Below are 18189 nucleotides of genomic sequence, written 5' to 3'. Positions count from 1 at the left end.
TTCCTTAAACGTTGTAGATAATTTATTTACATCATTTTAAAGCCTTATTATCCTTTATATTTATTTTAAACATTTGATGACTGCATTAAGTATTTTTATTACATAAAATAGTTTTCTTTTAAACCTCTCGCTCTAATGTTTTAGAATATAGTCATATTTCAGTACGTCCATGTGAAGTGGTGTTAAGATTTTTTATATTTATTAATTTTTAAAAGCATTTATAAAACCATTAGTAAAATTTATGTCGACATTATTATAGTGTATCGTTTTTAAAAAAAAAAAAATTTTCAGTTAGGTTCATGTTCAAACACGCGCGTTAACATGATCTTACTCCCTACTTCATTTATCATTTGTCAATTTATGGCTACGGCCGTATGTTGTAGCTTAGCCACTGGGGAATGCCAATAGAAATGGCGTATTTCAAAAAAATACTACCCTATTCTTAGGTCAATAATTATTATAAAGCAAACATTATTCGTAAAATGTTTATCACATTTGAATAGTCAAAGACATAGCTTATAATAAGTATCTTTAAATGTGTAAATCTTGCCCATATTTTGAATAATAAAATGCCTAATTCTTGTCAAATTTGGGATCACAGAGATTATCAATATAACAAAAATCTTAACACCACTGCACATTTATGTACTGAAATATGACTATATTCTAAAACATTAGAGCGAGAGGTTTAAAAGAATACTATTTTATGTAATAAAAATACTTTATGCAGTCATCAAATGTTTAAAATAAATATAAAAGACAATAAGGCTTCAAAATTATGTAAATAGATTATCTACAAGTTTAAGGAATGTCCAGGACCATGCTTTGAAAATAGCATAAAAGCTCCATTTTGACGTACGCTGAGCATGTCCCAGTTTTGTCACCATAGTTTCGTATATTAATGTCATAATACCTACTCTATTTTTCATTGTTTATTTTGATTACAATCGAATAAAATGATTTACTTTCTAAAACTTACCTTAGAAAATCTATTTTATTTATTGTTGATATACTTACATAATTTAAAAATTATGAATAGAGCATAATATTGTATTCTTCAAAGATGCGTAAGTATATCACATAGGTAATTCAGTCAATAGCTGATCAATATATTATTATAACGGTACCTAATACGTATTCCTCTTAGTAATATGTATGACAGGTTTTGCAGTGTACAATTATTGGAAAGAACTTTGAATTTGAATTATAGAAAATTGAGTCCCTTGCCAGATTGTCACACATAATATAATAGCTGGTACTGATTGATTAAATCAAACAAGTTGTTTATTAGAATTTTTATTTATTACAAATCTTTGATTAACAATTCAAATTCAGAAAAAACATATGTATAAACAATTTAAACAGATGATTAATCTGAACCAAAAAAAATAATACTTATGTACTTTTTTATTACAAAACTTTGATAAACAATTTAATTTCAAAAAAACATAAACAATTTAAACAAATGAATAATTTGTACTAAAAAAATAATACATATTATGTACTTATGCAGAAATTTTACAATGACTACCTACTTAGGTACTTTTACAAATCACAGGTAAGTTTCAAATATCACAATCAAAATTTAATCATAAACAATATTAACAAAGGAATATTATAATCTCAGTTCATAACCAAAACGAAAAATGTACTCTTCCAGGATTATTGACTCACAAACAAAAAAAAAACATAAGAGGCCATAAATCATGGAATGAAAAAGAAATGGCTAAAACTCATTTTTTACTGGTCATAACTACAGTATGTAAGAAAGAAGTCTTTGTGAATCGGATAATGTTGGAGTAAGCTATACATTAAATCATAAATCTTGCAAAAATGCAATGAATTTAGAATGAAAAGAATATAAAAAAATAAGTGTTTAACATGGACTTGAGCGGCTTTCATTTTAATTATTGCAGACATTGTAATCTGTCAAAATATTGCTGAATAAAAAGAATGCAAAATTTATTAAATACTCATTTTAATATCATGACTTAACATTCACAAGAATTAGTATTGTATATTACAAAATCAAATAATGTGACTCAGTACAAACTTTATAAAATAAAGTTACACTTAAAAAAATAAGTCCAAAATTAAATTCAGATAAAACATAAGTATAAACAATTTAAACAGATGATTAATCTGAACCAAAAAAAAATAATACTTATGTACTTTTTTATCACAAAACTTTGATAAACAATTTAAATTCAAAAAAACATAAACAATTTAAACAAATGAATAATTTGTACTAAAAAAATAATACATATTATGAACTTATGCAGAAATTTTACAATGACTACCTACTTAGGTACTTTTACAAATCACAGGTAAGTTTTAAATGTCACAATCAAAATTTAATCATAAACAATATTAACAAAGGAATATTATAAACTATTTAAACTCAGTTCATAACCAAAACGAAAAATGTACTCTTCCAGGATTATTGACTCACAAATTAAAAAAAAACATAAGAGGCCATAAATCATGGAATGAAAAAGAAATGGCTAAAACTCATTTTTTACTGGTCATAACTACAGTATGTAAGAAAGAAGTCTTTGTGAATCGGATAATGTTAGAGTAAGCTATACATTAAATCATAAATCTTGCAAAAATGCAATGAATTTAGAATGAAAAGAATATAAAAAATAAGTGTTTAACATGGACTTGAGCGGCTTTCATTTTAATTATTGCAGAAATTGTAATCTGTCAAAATATTGCTGAATAAAAGGGATATTTATATAGCTGATCGAAGAATGCAAAATTTATTAAATACTCATTTTAATATCATTCACAAGAATTAGTATTGTATATTACAAAATCAAATAATGTGACTCAGTACAAACTTTATAAAATAAAGTTACACTTAAAAAAATAAAGTCCAAAACCGTATAACAATGAAAATCTGTATAATAATTCAAAAATAGATTTTTTTTCAATACATATAATAATATGTGCAAATGACACATTTGCAGCTGCTACGGATCACAAAAAATACTGTAAATTCTCAGTTCATCTTAGATATCCTAGATAGATTAGATTTCAGTTCATCTTGGATAAAATTACATAACATGACTCTGTGCAAACATAATACACTAAAGATGCACTTAAAAAATGAAGTTAACAATCGTATAACAATGAAAATCTCTGTAAATTTGGATATGTATAATAATACAAAAATAGATTTTTTTTCAATAGGTATGTATCCAAATTAATTTTCAAAAAATACTGTAAATTCTCAGTTCCATCTTAGATAATTATTTATGCCTACACTATTTTAATTCTGTCATGGAGTCGATTCTCGATATTACCTACTACACACAAAAACCTTTTTTTATTGGGAAAATGATAGGTAAATTGTCAATTTTGCACATCTCAGGTGACTACAGAATACTTTACTTTATAATAAATAGACTAGCATTAAATATAAATAGTTATGTTAATATCACTGGAAAATCAACTTTTCAATTGGTACCCAAAAAACTTTTAGTAATTACAAATATATTTTTATCAAACTAATAAACCACATAACCACCATGTGGACTTAAGAGTCTGCAAAGGCAAATTCTATAATAGATTCTATAATTAATTTTACACAGCTACGGATCACAATAAATACTGTAAATTCTCAGTTCCATCTTAGATAATTATTTATGCCTACACTATTCTAATTCTGTCATGGAGTCGATTCACGATATTACCTACTACACACAAAAAACTTTTTTAGTGGGAAAATGATGGGTAAATCAATTTTGCACATCTCAGGTGACTAGAGAATACTTTACTTTATAATAAATAGACCAGCATTAAATATAGTTACATTAATATCACTGGAAATTCCACGTATTGATTGGTACCCAAAACAGTTTTAATAATTACAAATTTATTTTTATCAAACTAACAAACCACATAACGAGGGTAAATCAATTTTGCACATCTCAGGTGACTACAGAATACTTTACTTTATAATAAATAGAGTAATTTGGTACCCAAAAAAGTTTTAATAATTACAAATATATTTTTATCAAACTAATAAACCACACAACCACCATGTGGACTAAGAGTCCTGTAAAGGCAAATTCTATAATTAATTTTACAGAGCTATGATCACAAAAAACACTGTAAGTTATCAGTTCCATCTTAGATAATTATTTATTCCTGCACTATTCTAATTCTGTCATGGAGTCGATTCTCGATATTACCTACTACACACAAGAACCTTTTTTTAGTGGGAAAATGATAGGTAAATCAATTTTGCACATTTCAGGTGACTAGAGAATACTTTACTTTATAATACATAGACTAGGTAGCATTAAATATAAATATTTATGTTAATATCACTGGAAATTCAACTTATTGATTGGTACCCAAAACAGTTTTAATAATAACAAATTTATTTTTATCAAACTAACAAACCACATAACCACCATGTGGACTAATCCTGCAAAGGCAAATGCTATAATAGATTCTATAATTAATTTTACGATCCCTGAAAGAATGCCATTAAATTGAACAATAATCACTCGGCAGGATTCGAATCTACATTCATTGTTAATCATTTCTAGGAATGGCAGCTTCTTTAGTGAGCATTTGAAGTAATAAATATAATTTAATAATAAGATTAATCGACCAGCTATCACCAACTAACTCTTAGAAGAATGTCAGCATATCGCCTCACAAAATACTCGAGCAACATAACCTAACAATAAATGGTAGGAAAATGTCATGCATGTTTGAACCATATTTGTATAAAATTATAACTGACTCCTACGAAATATAAAAAATACTAAGCTACAGACCTTTTGCTACAGTGCAAAAAATGGCAAGACTTCTTTTAAAATACACTGATATTCCCATAGTTCATAATACAGAGAGATGAAAATTACATAATTTAAATTATAATGAGGTCATTTTAATAATCAGAATGTGGACTGACTCAACTTATCTCACATAATATGATAAGTCACATAAATCTATGGAACTTTACGTCTCTTTTTCTCAAAGACAGTATTAATTATTGATGGAATGTTTATATTGTACCTACTGTTAAGTCAGATGACAGAGGTGGAATATCTTTGAAGATTGATTCATTGTAAATATGACACTTGAAAAATTTACAAAGTCTGCAAAAAAATCGTTGCTACTTTACTAAAAAAAACCCAAAAGAATAATTTGATTCATTATTTCAATAATTGAAAAATATAAAAGTAGGAATATTGGGAAAAAATGCAAAAATATAAACCATTATCATCACGGCCAGTTGAAGCACGATGATCAAATAACTTGAAATTAATTTCACTCGGAAATATGTAGGAATTCTTAGTAAATAAAGTCTGCAAACAAATCGTTGATACTTTACTAAAGAAAACCCAAAAGAATAATTTGATTCATTATTTCAATAATTGAAAAATATAAAAGTAGGAATATTGGGAAAAAATGCAAAAATATAAACCATTATCATCACGGCCAGTTGAAGCACGATATTAATTTCACTCGGAAATATGTAGGAATTCTTAGTAAATAAAGTCTGCAAAAAAATCGTTGATACTTTACTAAAGAAAACCCAAAAGAATAATTTGATTCATTAATTCAATAATTGAAAAATATAAAAGTAGGAATATTGGGAAAAAATGCAAAAATATAAACCATTATCATCACGGCCAGTTGAAGTACGGTGATTAAATAACTTGAAATTAATTTCACTCGGAAATATGTAGGAATTCTTAGTAAATAAAGTCTGCAAAAAAATCGTTGATACTTTACTAAAGAAAACCCAAAAGAATAATTTGATTCATTATTTCAATAATTGAAAAATATTAAAGTAGGAATATTGGGAAAAAATGCAAAAATATAAACCATTATCATCACGGCCAGTTGAAGCACGATGATTAAATAACTTGAAATTAATTTCACTCGGAAATATGTAGGAATTCTTAGTAAATAAAGTATGTAAAAAATTGAGATGAGATAAGATATTATACATACTTGGAATAACACTTATTATGTAGGTAACTATCTAATAAACATAAAAATATAAAAAAGAAATTTTCAGATAATCAATTCCAAAAAAAACAAAAGCTGGGTCAGTCAGGTCTATAACTGAAGAACCAGTTTAATACTTCTTTTCATGAGGTGATTTTTGAACCACCTTTGCAGAACTGCTTTGTGTTGAGTGCTGACATCCCGATGTCCCAGGTCGTACACCAACATCACTATCTGTAATATTCAGCGTTTCAATTTTTTTTGGTGGATTGTCCTGATTTGATTGTGCCTTTCTAACAATTGGCACTGGAATTTTAGATTTTTTATTCAATTTGACAATTTGCGGTGCTTTAGTAAAACTCAGGGCTGACGCGGTTGTTGCATCCTCTGACAAACTTGATTTGGTATTTTTTACCTTTGCTGTAAACACGGTTTTTTGGTCAATATCTGTTGGCTTAGGAGCATGTTTAGTTTTAGTTTGGTCCTGAGGCCTACGTTTTTTCTTCAAACAGTCATCTTTTTTCTTTGCATTACAGAAATCCACGGCGTTAACGATAATATCGGTTTCTTCTCGTACTGTCATGGTCTTTTTTCTCTGCAAATAAAGAAAAATAATATAGTTAACACAGTACGTAGCCATTGTAAATATTCTAAATGAAAGTAACACATGAGGAAAGTATACGATTACGTGATAAGAAAACTTTTTGTTTTTGTTAGTTACAAAATTGGCACAACGATTCGATGTGGATCTTGGCCGCCTCACGAAGAGGTCCATAACAGATATTTTTTGACGAGAAATGGATGTTAGTCATTTATATCAACCCATCAGGTCCATTCTCTGGGTCTAAATACACATTGAAAAAGACATGTATTATTTCAAACGCCCACGACGGCCGAGCGATAATATTTAAGCCTATAATGTGTTATGGGTCCTGGATTCGAATCTTGGGTCTCGTGAAAAAAAGGAAAATAAAATAAACTTACATTGCGCACAAGCTTAAAGTCCGTATATGCCCGTACTGCAGAAAGTAAATCGGCGATATGCTGTTTCACTGATGGTTTTAGTATTTTTGGTTCCACCACCCATTGTGGCCGCTGCTTGTTTAGGAGTACACTCTTGATTAAGACTTTTTCGCATATCACTGATAATCCGCTATTTAGATTAATCCACATTTTATGCATCTGGTCATCTGCCAGATCATCCAATTTATCGTATGCTCTGATTGCCTCTTTGATATTTGTCCGTTCTGCTCCCAGCAAAAGACAATTGCTAACAATAGGCAACAGATGCTTAACTGTGTCCTCCTTTAATTTTAAAAATGCATTCGAGCAGACGACAGCATTTAAATTACCAGCAATGTATTCAATAAATTGTTCGACAACTGCATACGTCGCCACCATTTCACCAACGTTTTTATTAATTAGAATCGTTGCGAACACCGCTAAGTTTTCCATGATGTTATCATTGTTCTGAAATGAAAATACATTGGTTTAAGATTATTTTATGAAATTGAATTAAATTTAAATTAAATTACTTATTGAAAATTAATATAAAACACACATTTTACTCTGGACGGAGCATTATATAGACAATAAGAGAACTACCATAACCTATTGACTGTTACTACTGACACAATAATACACAAATAAAAATATAATACCTCTATCGCTAGCGAACAAAATCTCATTCAAGAAAGTGCCAAAGTGCATATTGTGTATAAGTAAATATTTTCCCATTAACAGATTCAACGAAAGCTACCAATGTAAGGTATTCCATAATTGTGGTTATAATAATTTCGATAGAGTCGCAGCGGTCAATAAGTAATATTTTAGCATGCAGCATTTTAGCGTTTTTGACGAGATCACCGTGCAACTGATGCATACTAATATGTTGGAATTATTATCCAGAATTCAGATTTAGTCATCGTCGAGATGTTGGCCAAGTGGTAGGTACTGTGTAATATGATGTATTGTATGACAAAGTAATAGCTCTGTATTTTTTTTTTAATAATTGTATGTAATATTATATTTTATAATATATAACAAAGATTAGTTGAATGAAATTGATTATCGAATTAATATAGTGTGGACTGTATTTCAAACGATGAAATGACTTACTATTTTATTGATATTTCTGGGTATGCTTCGCATCCACAGAATGAATGGACCGCTCGCCACTGCTAGGTAGATACTAAATTAATGAGTTATTTTTTTTAAATAACTTTTGTATAAATATCGTATTTCAAAACTTCAATACGAAAGATTATTAAAATCAAAAACTAAATGATATGATTTTATATCACCAACAAGCCACAGGTGACTTACATTATTACATCTAAACAAGCATACTTGGTATTTTATATAACATATAGATATATATTATTATAATCGCGTGGCAGCAGAATTCCGCACGTACCATAGGTTCGCCACCGCTGGATCAGTGCAAACACGCCATAGTAGGTTACTTGTGATAATTGTGAATAAGATTTTTTTCAACACAAATTTAATTATAAACCATTATTATAGGGGAAAAAAAGAAATCTAATCATTTACAAATTAATTAGTTTAGAGGTTAAAAGCATAGAGATAGGTACATTGTGTAACTACTCCAGTACAATTATATTATCAAGGTAATATAAGAAAAAATCAAATTCCATTATTCTAATATACATTCTTTTAGCTTACCAGTTCTGGATGGTAATCTTCGAAAACCATCTCAACTACATTATCTGGTAATTCGAATTGCGCAATTCCGCGTTTGAATAATTCAATATATTTTTTAATCCATTTCAAAACTGTACTGAACATCACATCATTTTCTGTAGAATGCGTTAACCTTAGGCACTCTAACCCTGAGACTTTGCAGGTCGAACAAGGCTGAAAAGAAAAACATGACAAATGTGTAGTGTCACATCACAAAGAAAAGCTGACACATGAATAAAATTCATAGTGTTTTTGTTGCTCTGTTGTAAAATTTTACAATAAAAAATTAACAGATGTAACACCTTACTACATTATTATTTTAACAATAATATTACTGTCAATACTTAGGTGATTTGTATATCATCGAGCTATAAAAATCATCTAAGCTTCTGTTGGTAATGTGAAGCGGGTGTTGGGGCACACAACTATAAATGTGAAATGGTGCAGATCGCAGACTGCAGTGTAACTCTGCATTTCCAAAATTTTAACAATCTGGTGAAAAACAATTGATAATTGGCATTGTGTAGTTGTTGGACAAAGTGATCCTAATAATTAATACAAATGGGAAATTAGTTTTCACAACATTCAACACGGATATGTGACGTGTTGTTATATATTACATTTAAAATTTACCAAATATTAAAAAAATTAACACTGCAAATAATAATATATATGGTACATAGCCACGATGCTACCAGTCTAAAATATGAAAAGTTGAGAAGCGTTTATTTGACGACAGTGTTGTACTTTTATAAATCGCTTGCAGGTACACGCTCGGCAAATATCGTAATAAATACATAAAACAGACATACACAAACGTAATGTGTGACAAGTACCTGAATTTTAAACAAAAAGTGATCATCTACATCTCGTAAGCGAAACTATAATAAAGACAGATAGGTACCTATCCCATTATATAAAAAAAATAGCATAATGCATAATTGCGCAAAATAATTTCACCCACGAACATGCGCGTGCATAAACAATTATTATATTATCACACTTGTTTTACATTAATTACACATCCTAAAAATTGCATTCGCATATTCATCATGTAAATCATGTAAATATGTATATAGATTCTGTTTATAAACAACGTGCTATATATAAACACGACATCTAGAAAAAGTTAGGTTAGGTTAGGTAACATTAGATCGAGAGGTTAAAAGAATACTATTTTAAGTAATAAAAATACTTTACGCAGTCATCAAATGTTTAAAATGAATATAAAGAATAATAAGGCTTCAAAATTATATAACAAGATTATCAACGACGTTTAAGGAATGTCCAGGCTTATGCTCTGAAAAAACCATAAAATCTCAATTTAGACCTACGTGGGGCATGTGGGCCCTTAAGCAAAATGTATTGTACGACCTGTCAGTTCATGCAATACTTACTAATGATACAAAATAATATGTAATGAGTGGCACATAGAAATATATAATATGGTATATAATGATTTTTTTCTTAATTATCATTCGCAGAAGGAACACTCAGCTATAAGTACCAAATCAAATATTTTGTGCTCGCAACAAATATGCTAGTATGAAGACACTTACCTCGTGGAAATTGTGGCAATATCTACTGGCCAGGGCATCATCCAAAGAAGCGGATATCCCATCGGAGAGCAGCTTTGCTGCCAGGTCAGCCAAATCCTCCAGGTTAACACATTTTGGCACTTCTATGGTTCCCGCATACAGGTGGCATATAGCAAAATGGACAGTCCTAAACATGTATCTGAAAAGAAAACCCAAGAACGCGATTAAAAAAAACAATATTTTATAGAAATGACTACCCCTAGGGCAGTGATGGTGTATCAACAAATATATTCATAATAATTGGTGGCGAATATTAGGGGAAAAAATATAAATTAAAACCATTATGTACATACTTATTATGTATCACATTGATACTGAAGACACGACATTGAGCCTAACTACGTGACGTATTAGATATATCTACTTCAAGAGAATCTCAATCAGGCCTGCCTGTTCTTCAAACCAACCAAATTCCGGCATCTTGTAAGGCCGTTAAATACCATTCACATGAAGTATATGATAAAACTACGTGATGCTGGCATAACATGGGAAAATGCAATAGGACTGGAGAGCGACAGGGATTATTGGAGGTGCTGTGTGGTATTCATGTGCTCAAACTAAGGAATGGACGTGAACTAAGAAAAAGTTATTTGCATCAACATCCAAAGTAGAACATGACCGCCTGCCGAAAGGAATATTAGTTCATTTGGCTTAGAGCAACACTACAAATTTAACCGTTATTTTAAAATTATTAAAAATGCCAAGCATTAAAGAAACAATAAAAAATTAATGTAAATATGAATATGGAAACAAACTTAAATTAAAAAAGAAATCATACCCGTCTAGAGCGATAACATCTTCATAATTGGATTCACCGCTGAACAGTCTTGCAAAATAGTGGCACCTGGAAAAGAATTGTTTAATAATTATTATCAAAACCAAAAAATCCTTAGAAACACCAAAAGATAGACATTTTTCATTCATTTTAAGGTTCAAAAAGAAACTCTTTGAAAATGCAACCTACATTGTATTTATTTTTAGGATACCATAAAAGTAAACAAATACAATATGAAATCTGAGTAGCAACTAACAAAATTGTCACTCACAAGAAGTTGTAAATAAGCAACTTTGTAAAGTAAACTCATTTCATAATTTATTTTAAGTCATTCATACCTTGAAATGAGAACATTTTTATGGGCTTTGATTTGCATCTCCTCATCTGTAAGTATAGTAAGATCCCAGCAAATCTCTTTCAGGAAGATTGTCAGCAAGTCCACGGCGAAGGAACTCTCCGGTGTATAATTTGTAAAAGGGACTGAAAATTGTATTCAATAATTTATTAATAGAAGTTTGGCATGTATTCATTTGAATCAGATTCATATTAGTTTGAAAATATTCTTACCTATAGGTTGTGTCTGAGGTACTACTTCATCATCGATTTCAAAGCTCACAGGTGTGCTCTTCTTTAGCTGAGTGGTTAATGTTGGGAAGATTCTGAGAATACTAGATAAGTTGTAAATTACCACCGATGTATCCAAAATTATATTATTTGGTGAATTTGTCATGTGCAAAGTCGGAGCGGATTCGGTCATTTTTTGAGAACCTATTCTCGCAAATCTCTCATCAAATGCTATGAAATATGATTCATATTTTTTTTTTTTATCTTTTCTATCTGAAGTTTGAACAGATAGTTTTGGTGTCTGCAATTCTTCCTTATTTTCACTCGACATTATAAATTCTGAAACAAAACAAGAAGCCAAATTTTAAACCAATTTAAGTAATATAAACCGGGAATTAGTTATTGATAATTATGTATTTTAAAACTTTAAAAGAATGTCAAAATTTGAAGTTTGTGCAGCTTTGTAGTTGGCCTTTTCATATTAGGATCATTATAGTTTGGATTCGATGTTCCATAGCTCCGGACGTAAATAAACCACATTAATAAGCTCCAATACCCTGTCGTTTGTCCATTTATTCATTGTACGTAGTGTGAATTGACGATTAGTAATAACACCATAATAATATTAATAACGACACGGCGAAAAATTATAACAATGTATTGTCGAATCGGCTGTCAAAAATGTTTTTATTGTTGCTAGGGGTGAGGTCAAACAGAGACGCACATATGGAGCAGAGCGAAAATGAAATAGATTTATCTAGCAATTATTGCCATATTATCGATTGAGTTCGATATATCGACCAACCATGCTGCCAGAAAGCAAAGACAATAGATGGAAAGTTTCGGCAACGTAGACTACTATTTTCGTATTTTGGGGAACTTTTAACAGCAACACAATTGCCGTCAAAAGTTGTTTGTTTACGAGCCCCTTTATGTCACGTTAAAACACAATTATTTAGACAAATAAACGAATAAATATGCGATTAATCTAGGCATCTTTGTGATGAAATACATTTCAGTTATGCTCGCACAATGATATCAGAAATTATGTTTGCGATTAATCAATGATATCATGTTTTCCAATTAAACACACAAATTCACGACAAGGTCGCTTGTATCTCATGGAAAATCACTAGAGTCGACTAATGTCACGTTAAAACACAATTATTTAGACATATAAACGAATAAATATGCGATTAATCTAGGCATCTTTGTGATGAAATACATTTCAGTTATGCTCGCACAATGATATCAGAAATTATGTTTGCGATTAATCAATGATATCATGTTTTCCAATTAAACATACAAATTCACGACAAGGTCACTTGTATCTCATGAAAAATCACTAGAGTCGACTAATGTCACGTTAAAACACAATTATTTAGATAAATAAACGAATATATATGCGATTAATCTAGGCATCTTTGTGATGAAATACATTTCAGTTCATAATATGCTCGCACAATGATATCAGAAATTATGTTTGCGATTAATCAATGATATCATGTTTACCAATTAAACACACAAATTCACAACAAGGTCGCTTGTATCTCATGAAAAATCACTAGAGTCGACTAATGTCACGTTAAAACACAATTATTTAGACAAATAAACGAATAAATATGCGATTAATCTAGGCATCTTTGTGATGAAATACATTTCAGTTCATAATATGCTCGCACAATGATATCAGAATTTATGTTTGCGATTAATCAATGATATCATGTTTTCCAATTAAACACACAAATTCACGACAAGGTCGCTTGTATCTCATGAAAAATGACAATATTTTAAATGAAATGAAAGCACTTTCAACGAAACTTTTAAAAATTGACAAACAACAGACATAACCTCAAACCGAATGATTTGAATATAGGTACCCAACTCAATGAAAATCTACAAATATAAACAGATAAACTAGCCAACTGTAATACGTTTAGTCTCACAGAATGTAGATACAAGCTAAGAGTTGTGTATTTAATTGGACAAGACACCAATCTCAGAGTAAGGTTAAATTCGATGAAGTGGAACAATATCTACAAAAAACTGATTTTCGGCAATGTTCAAACACTAGAGTCGACTAATGTCACGTTAAAACACAATTATTTAGACAAATAAACGAATAAATATGCGATAAATCTAATAATTTACGATTTGTGAGTTTAATACCGGTCAATAAACGTCAACTCCGCGTGAGCGTCACCTGCTACCATAGACTAATATACTCCTGCTACTTAAAATGCAAATATTGCCAGATGGAGTAAAATAAAATTTATTAAAGAAAAAACCTTTTTACTACGAAAATTCTTTTGCCGTCCAGAAAGCTAATTTTATTTTCGAGCCAAAAGTCCGTATAATGCATTTTATTTCAATCGGACACTTCATATTTTGTCATATTAATATTAAAATACTGACATTAGTCTATGATACTGACCATAGACATGGTAATAATAATTATAATGAACGTACCTATTTGTATTATAATCCAGATTCTGGATTTAATAGTCATTTTAATTAATATATTATTTTACAATGGCCTTATTTATAAAAATTACTTAATATTATGGGATAATAATATTTAAATTTAATAAATACTATCCCGTGACAGTCATCTTGTCTATGGCCTTTACCATAATACGATACATAACCTAAAAATGTGACGTTTACGAAGTAAAAATGTAGTCACGATAATTTTAGCAAGCTTTCTTCGGTAATTATGCCGCAGATGCCGTCATGAGCTTCGGGATATACATTCATAATTGCTCATATTTTTATACACCATTTTTAATATGAGTAGATAATGAAATGTATAGATTAATTCACCTTATTACAATAGCGATGGTGCTATAAAAATAGTATTTTGGCAATCTCACTTATGCGATGATTGCAAATCAATGTCATTTGAATGTAGATTCGGTTGCGATGATCGCATAAGTAAAATGACAGAATTAGATCTTTATAAGTAATACAAATGACAAAAAAAATTAGCTTCTTCAGTCACTGTCCACACTTATGGATAACTTTCTTGAGATTTCATCGCTGCGGTCATATGAATGTTAGTCGGCTCTCAGTCGCCTCGTGTGCCGCACAGCCATAAATCAAACTTTCAGAGAATCGCGATCCAATGTTGCTTGTGGAGACCGCACACATCTACCTAGCGACAGTCGAAACGTATAAACGGAATGTCCAATTCATAGGGTTTTGTATGAAATCTGGCGTCTTCGACTCGGAGCCCGAGAAGCATGCTATAGCAGTCTTGTACATAGTCTATTATGCGATTGATGATTTTGCACCCATCATCAATCTTTGCCATATTCTCAACAGTGAGATGTATTATTTACTCCCGGGCAGCATGAGCATAGGTAGAATGACATTTTGTTGGCTACACACAACATCTATTAGTCTCAGTGTCCAAGGCGTCAGGGATCTGATATGACTGACCTAGGATAGAGAGGTGTACTGCAAGTTGGTCGCCAACCTTTGATAGAAGACAGTCTGACAAAACATCAGTCTCTTCTTTAGATAAAATATTTATAAGGCTGATGCCATAACAACTCAATGTGTATTCTTGGAGCTCTTCAAGTCTTGCAGGCTTTTTTTCTCGTGTTACATTAGCCAACGGTTATGCGGAATACAATAACATAATATCTTATTTCTTACTATAGTAGCGATGGTGCTATAAAAACAGTATTTTGGCAATCTGACTTATGTGATGATTGCAAATCAAGCAGGCGATGATCGAACAAGTCTAATCATTGTCGTTTGAACGTACATTCGGTTACGATGATCGCATAAGTAAAATGACAGCATTAGATCTTTATGAATTTTAAATACAAATGACAAAAAAACTTATACATAGAAAATATTAATTTATTACATTTGCAATAACGATTCACATACATAGACATACATCATCGTTCTTCCTTGGAAACCACACAAATCAAAAACAATGTTTTTTCCTGGACACGTTAAAAAAAAGTTCCTGGTATTTAGAAAGTTTACAAATTGTCCCATTGTGTGAATAAAATTTAGTCAGCATTAATTATTGTGGATTATTTATATTCAAATTTTAATTATTATTTATTTTACATATTATGGTGAACTTTACCAATGACATTATTAATGGACGACGCACTCAATACAGTAGCTAGCAAGTAAATTCGCATGTATAGCTAAACGTCACGCAATATCCATCATGCGATATCACGCATCGGGAATTTATAGCAATATGACCTTTATTGTAATGGCGTTAGAGCAGTGTTTCTAATGTCAATGTTCATTTGAGCGAACCCGTTCGAACCGAACTATTCGGCAGACCCAACAAAAAGCATCAGGAATTTATAGGAATATCACCTTTATTGTAATGGCGTTAGAACAGATTATGCCATTCGGCAGACCCGACAATAAAGTGAGTGTCATTTTCTTTTCCAGATGATTCGTCCATATTAATGTCATTGAACTTTACAGACATTCACAATATGACAATTAAAAGCAAAGAAATAGTAACAGTAAAGAGTAAATACAAAAAATATAAAGTAGATACATGTAAGTACTCCAAACGTGGTAGACCATATTATGTGAAGAAATTATAAAACAACGCCCCCCTATACTATTTATTTAATTTAATTATAACGACCGATCCAATCGTTGTCGGTTTATCGATGCTCAGTCAGTACGTGGCTATTTGAAAATGAGTTTTGTAATTATGAAATAAGGATTTTATATCACAGCGTTTGATATTGTGCTTTCACAAAGAGTTTGAAAAACCTACATCATTGTTTATTTACTTGTATATGGTGCTTGCAATTATTATAATTATATGTAAAATATGGTCATACAACGCCAACTGGGCATCTACACACAAGGCATACGTAAGAATATCCCAACTCTCCATGACTCCAATTCTGTTTGATTTTTACATTTTGTATAATATATTTATTATATAGTATATATCAATAATTATTTCATGATATGCGTAAACTTTATATATAAAGAATTTTCCTCGCGTATACAAGAAGGCGATGTGAATAGTGATAATGTGAATTATGAGATTATAATATGTAAGTATTTTAATTTTGTTGAGACGAATAAAATAAATAAAACATAAAATTTATGAAGATTACACATTCACAAAGCTGTGGATAGACAGGGACGATAATGAATGTATTACAATTTCACTGAAACAATAGTCAGGTGCATCAACGTCAACATGACACAGAAATGTACAAATGGACGTGAAATCAGTACATATTTGTTGCGGTGTTTTTGCGATCGATATTACAAAAACTTAAAGAATTCATCGTTGGCAATAGATGTCGATATAACCTTCAAATCAAAAGTCAGCATGGAATATGACGTCTGCGAGTTTGATGTAACCATGGAAAATAACGTTTGCGAATCTCGCCGTTTTTTGAACATACCATTTCTACGAATCCCGTGTTGCGAACGTATTCCAAATAGAGTAAATCAGGAATAATTCAACATTGGTCGTTGAGCGATCCAACAAAGTCATTCAGAAATACACACCTTCCGGAAGACGCATTGTTGACATTGCCTATTTTATCAAACAGGTAAAAGAAATCTCATTGCATTCATTGACCTGCACCGGTGGGGAATTTACATTGCAACGAGAAGTGAAAGAAGGACTTTTGTCAACCAATGACATTATTAATGGACGACGCACTCAGTACAGTAGCTAGCAAGTAAATTCACTCATAGCGACATTCGCACGTGCATAGGTAAACGTCACGCAATATCCATTATGCGATATCACGCATCGGGAATTTATAGCAATATCACCTTTATTGTAATGGCGTTAGAACAGTGTTTCCAGTATCAATGTTAGTTTGAGCGAACCCGTTCGAACCGAACCATTCGGCAGACCCAACAAAAAGCATCGGGAATTTATAGCAATATCACCTTTATTGTAATGGCGTTAGAACAGATTATGCCATTCGGCAGACCCGACAAAAAAGTGAGCGTCATTTTTTTCCCCAGATGCTTCGTCCATATTAATGTCATTGTTGTCAACATTGTAATTTGAATGCAGATTTTCCGACATTGCATTCATGTGCAGTGCCAGATTCCGAAAACATGAAAGAAAGGTGGCGACGTCGTGGAGAAGGCATTTGAGTAATCAAATGACAAAGAATATACAATTAGAGAAAGATAGCTGTAGAAAATGATGAAATTGACGAGGATACCCATATATTACAGTAATTGTTAGTGGAGGATGGTCGAAAAGAAGTTAAGGACACAGTTTTTCTGCTAATTCTGGTGTGGCTTGCGTAATAGGTAAACGCACTGGAAAAATTATATACAAGGGTATTAAAAACAAATATTGTCATATAGTGTTCAACTAGTAAAAGTGAAAAACGTCAGTATCGGTGTAATATTTCTTATTCAGGCCCGTCTACTGGTATGGAACAGACCATTATAGTGGAAGGTTTGAAATATATGATTGATCAACTTAAGGTATGGGTGAAATTTTTGATTGGAGATGGAGATTCAAGTATGAGCGCAAGAGTGCGAGAGAGAGCTCCATTTGGGAATAAAATAGGAAAATTGGAA

General features: G+C 30.9%; 1 protein-coding gene across 1 annotated transcript; it reads right to left on the bottom strand.

Annotated features, from left to right (window-relative positions):
- Nucleotides 1–5973: 5973 nt before the first annotated feature.
- LOC147079899 (uncharacterized) lies at nucleotides 5974–13842 on the bottom strand. The gene is made up of 8 exons (XM_085948554.1): nucleotides 13789–13842; nucleotides 11623–11958; nucleotides 11394–11535; nucleotides 11059–11124; nucleotides 10242–10419; nucleotides 8665–8856; nucleotides 6964–7449; nucleotides 5974–6574 (listed from the first exon to the last, which is right to left on the bottom strand). The coding sequence occupies exons 2-8, from the start codon at nucleotides 11948–11950 to the stop codon at nucleotides 6110–6112; spliced, it is 1857 nt and encodes a 618-aa protein (XP_085804680.1). The 5' UTR covers nucleotides 11951–11958; nucleotides 13789–13842; the 3' UTR covers nucleotides 5974–6109.
- Between the last annotated feature and the right edge of the window lie 4347 nt (nucleotides 13843–18189).

This window comes from Rhyacophila brunnea, unplaced genomic scaffold, assembly GCF_057557595.1.
Source record: "Rhyacophila brunnea isolate RB1 unplaced genomic scaffold, BYU_Rbru_1.0 scaffold_1, whole genome shotgun sequence".
NCBI lineage: Eukaryota > Metazoa > Arthropoda > Insecta > Trichoptera > Rhyacophilidae > Rhyacophila > Rhyacophila brunnea.
This window is presented reverse-complemented; position numbering and strand designations above follow the sequence as displayed.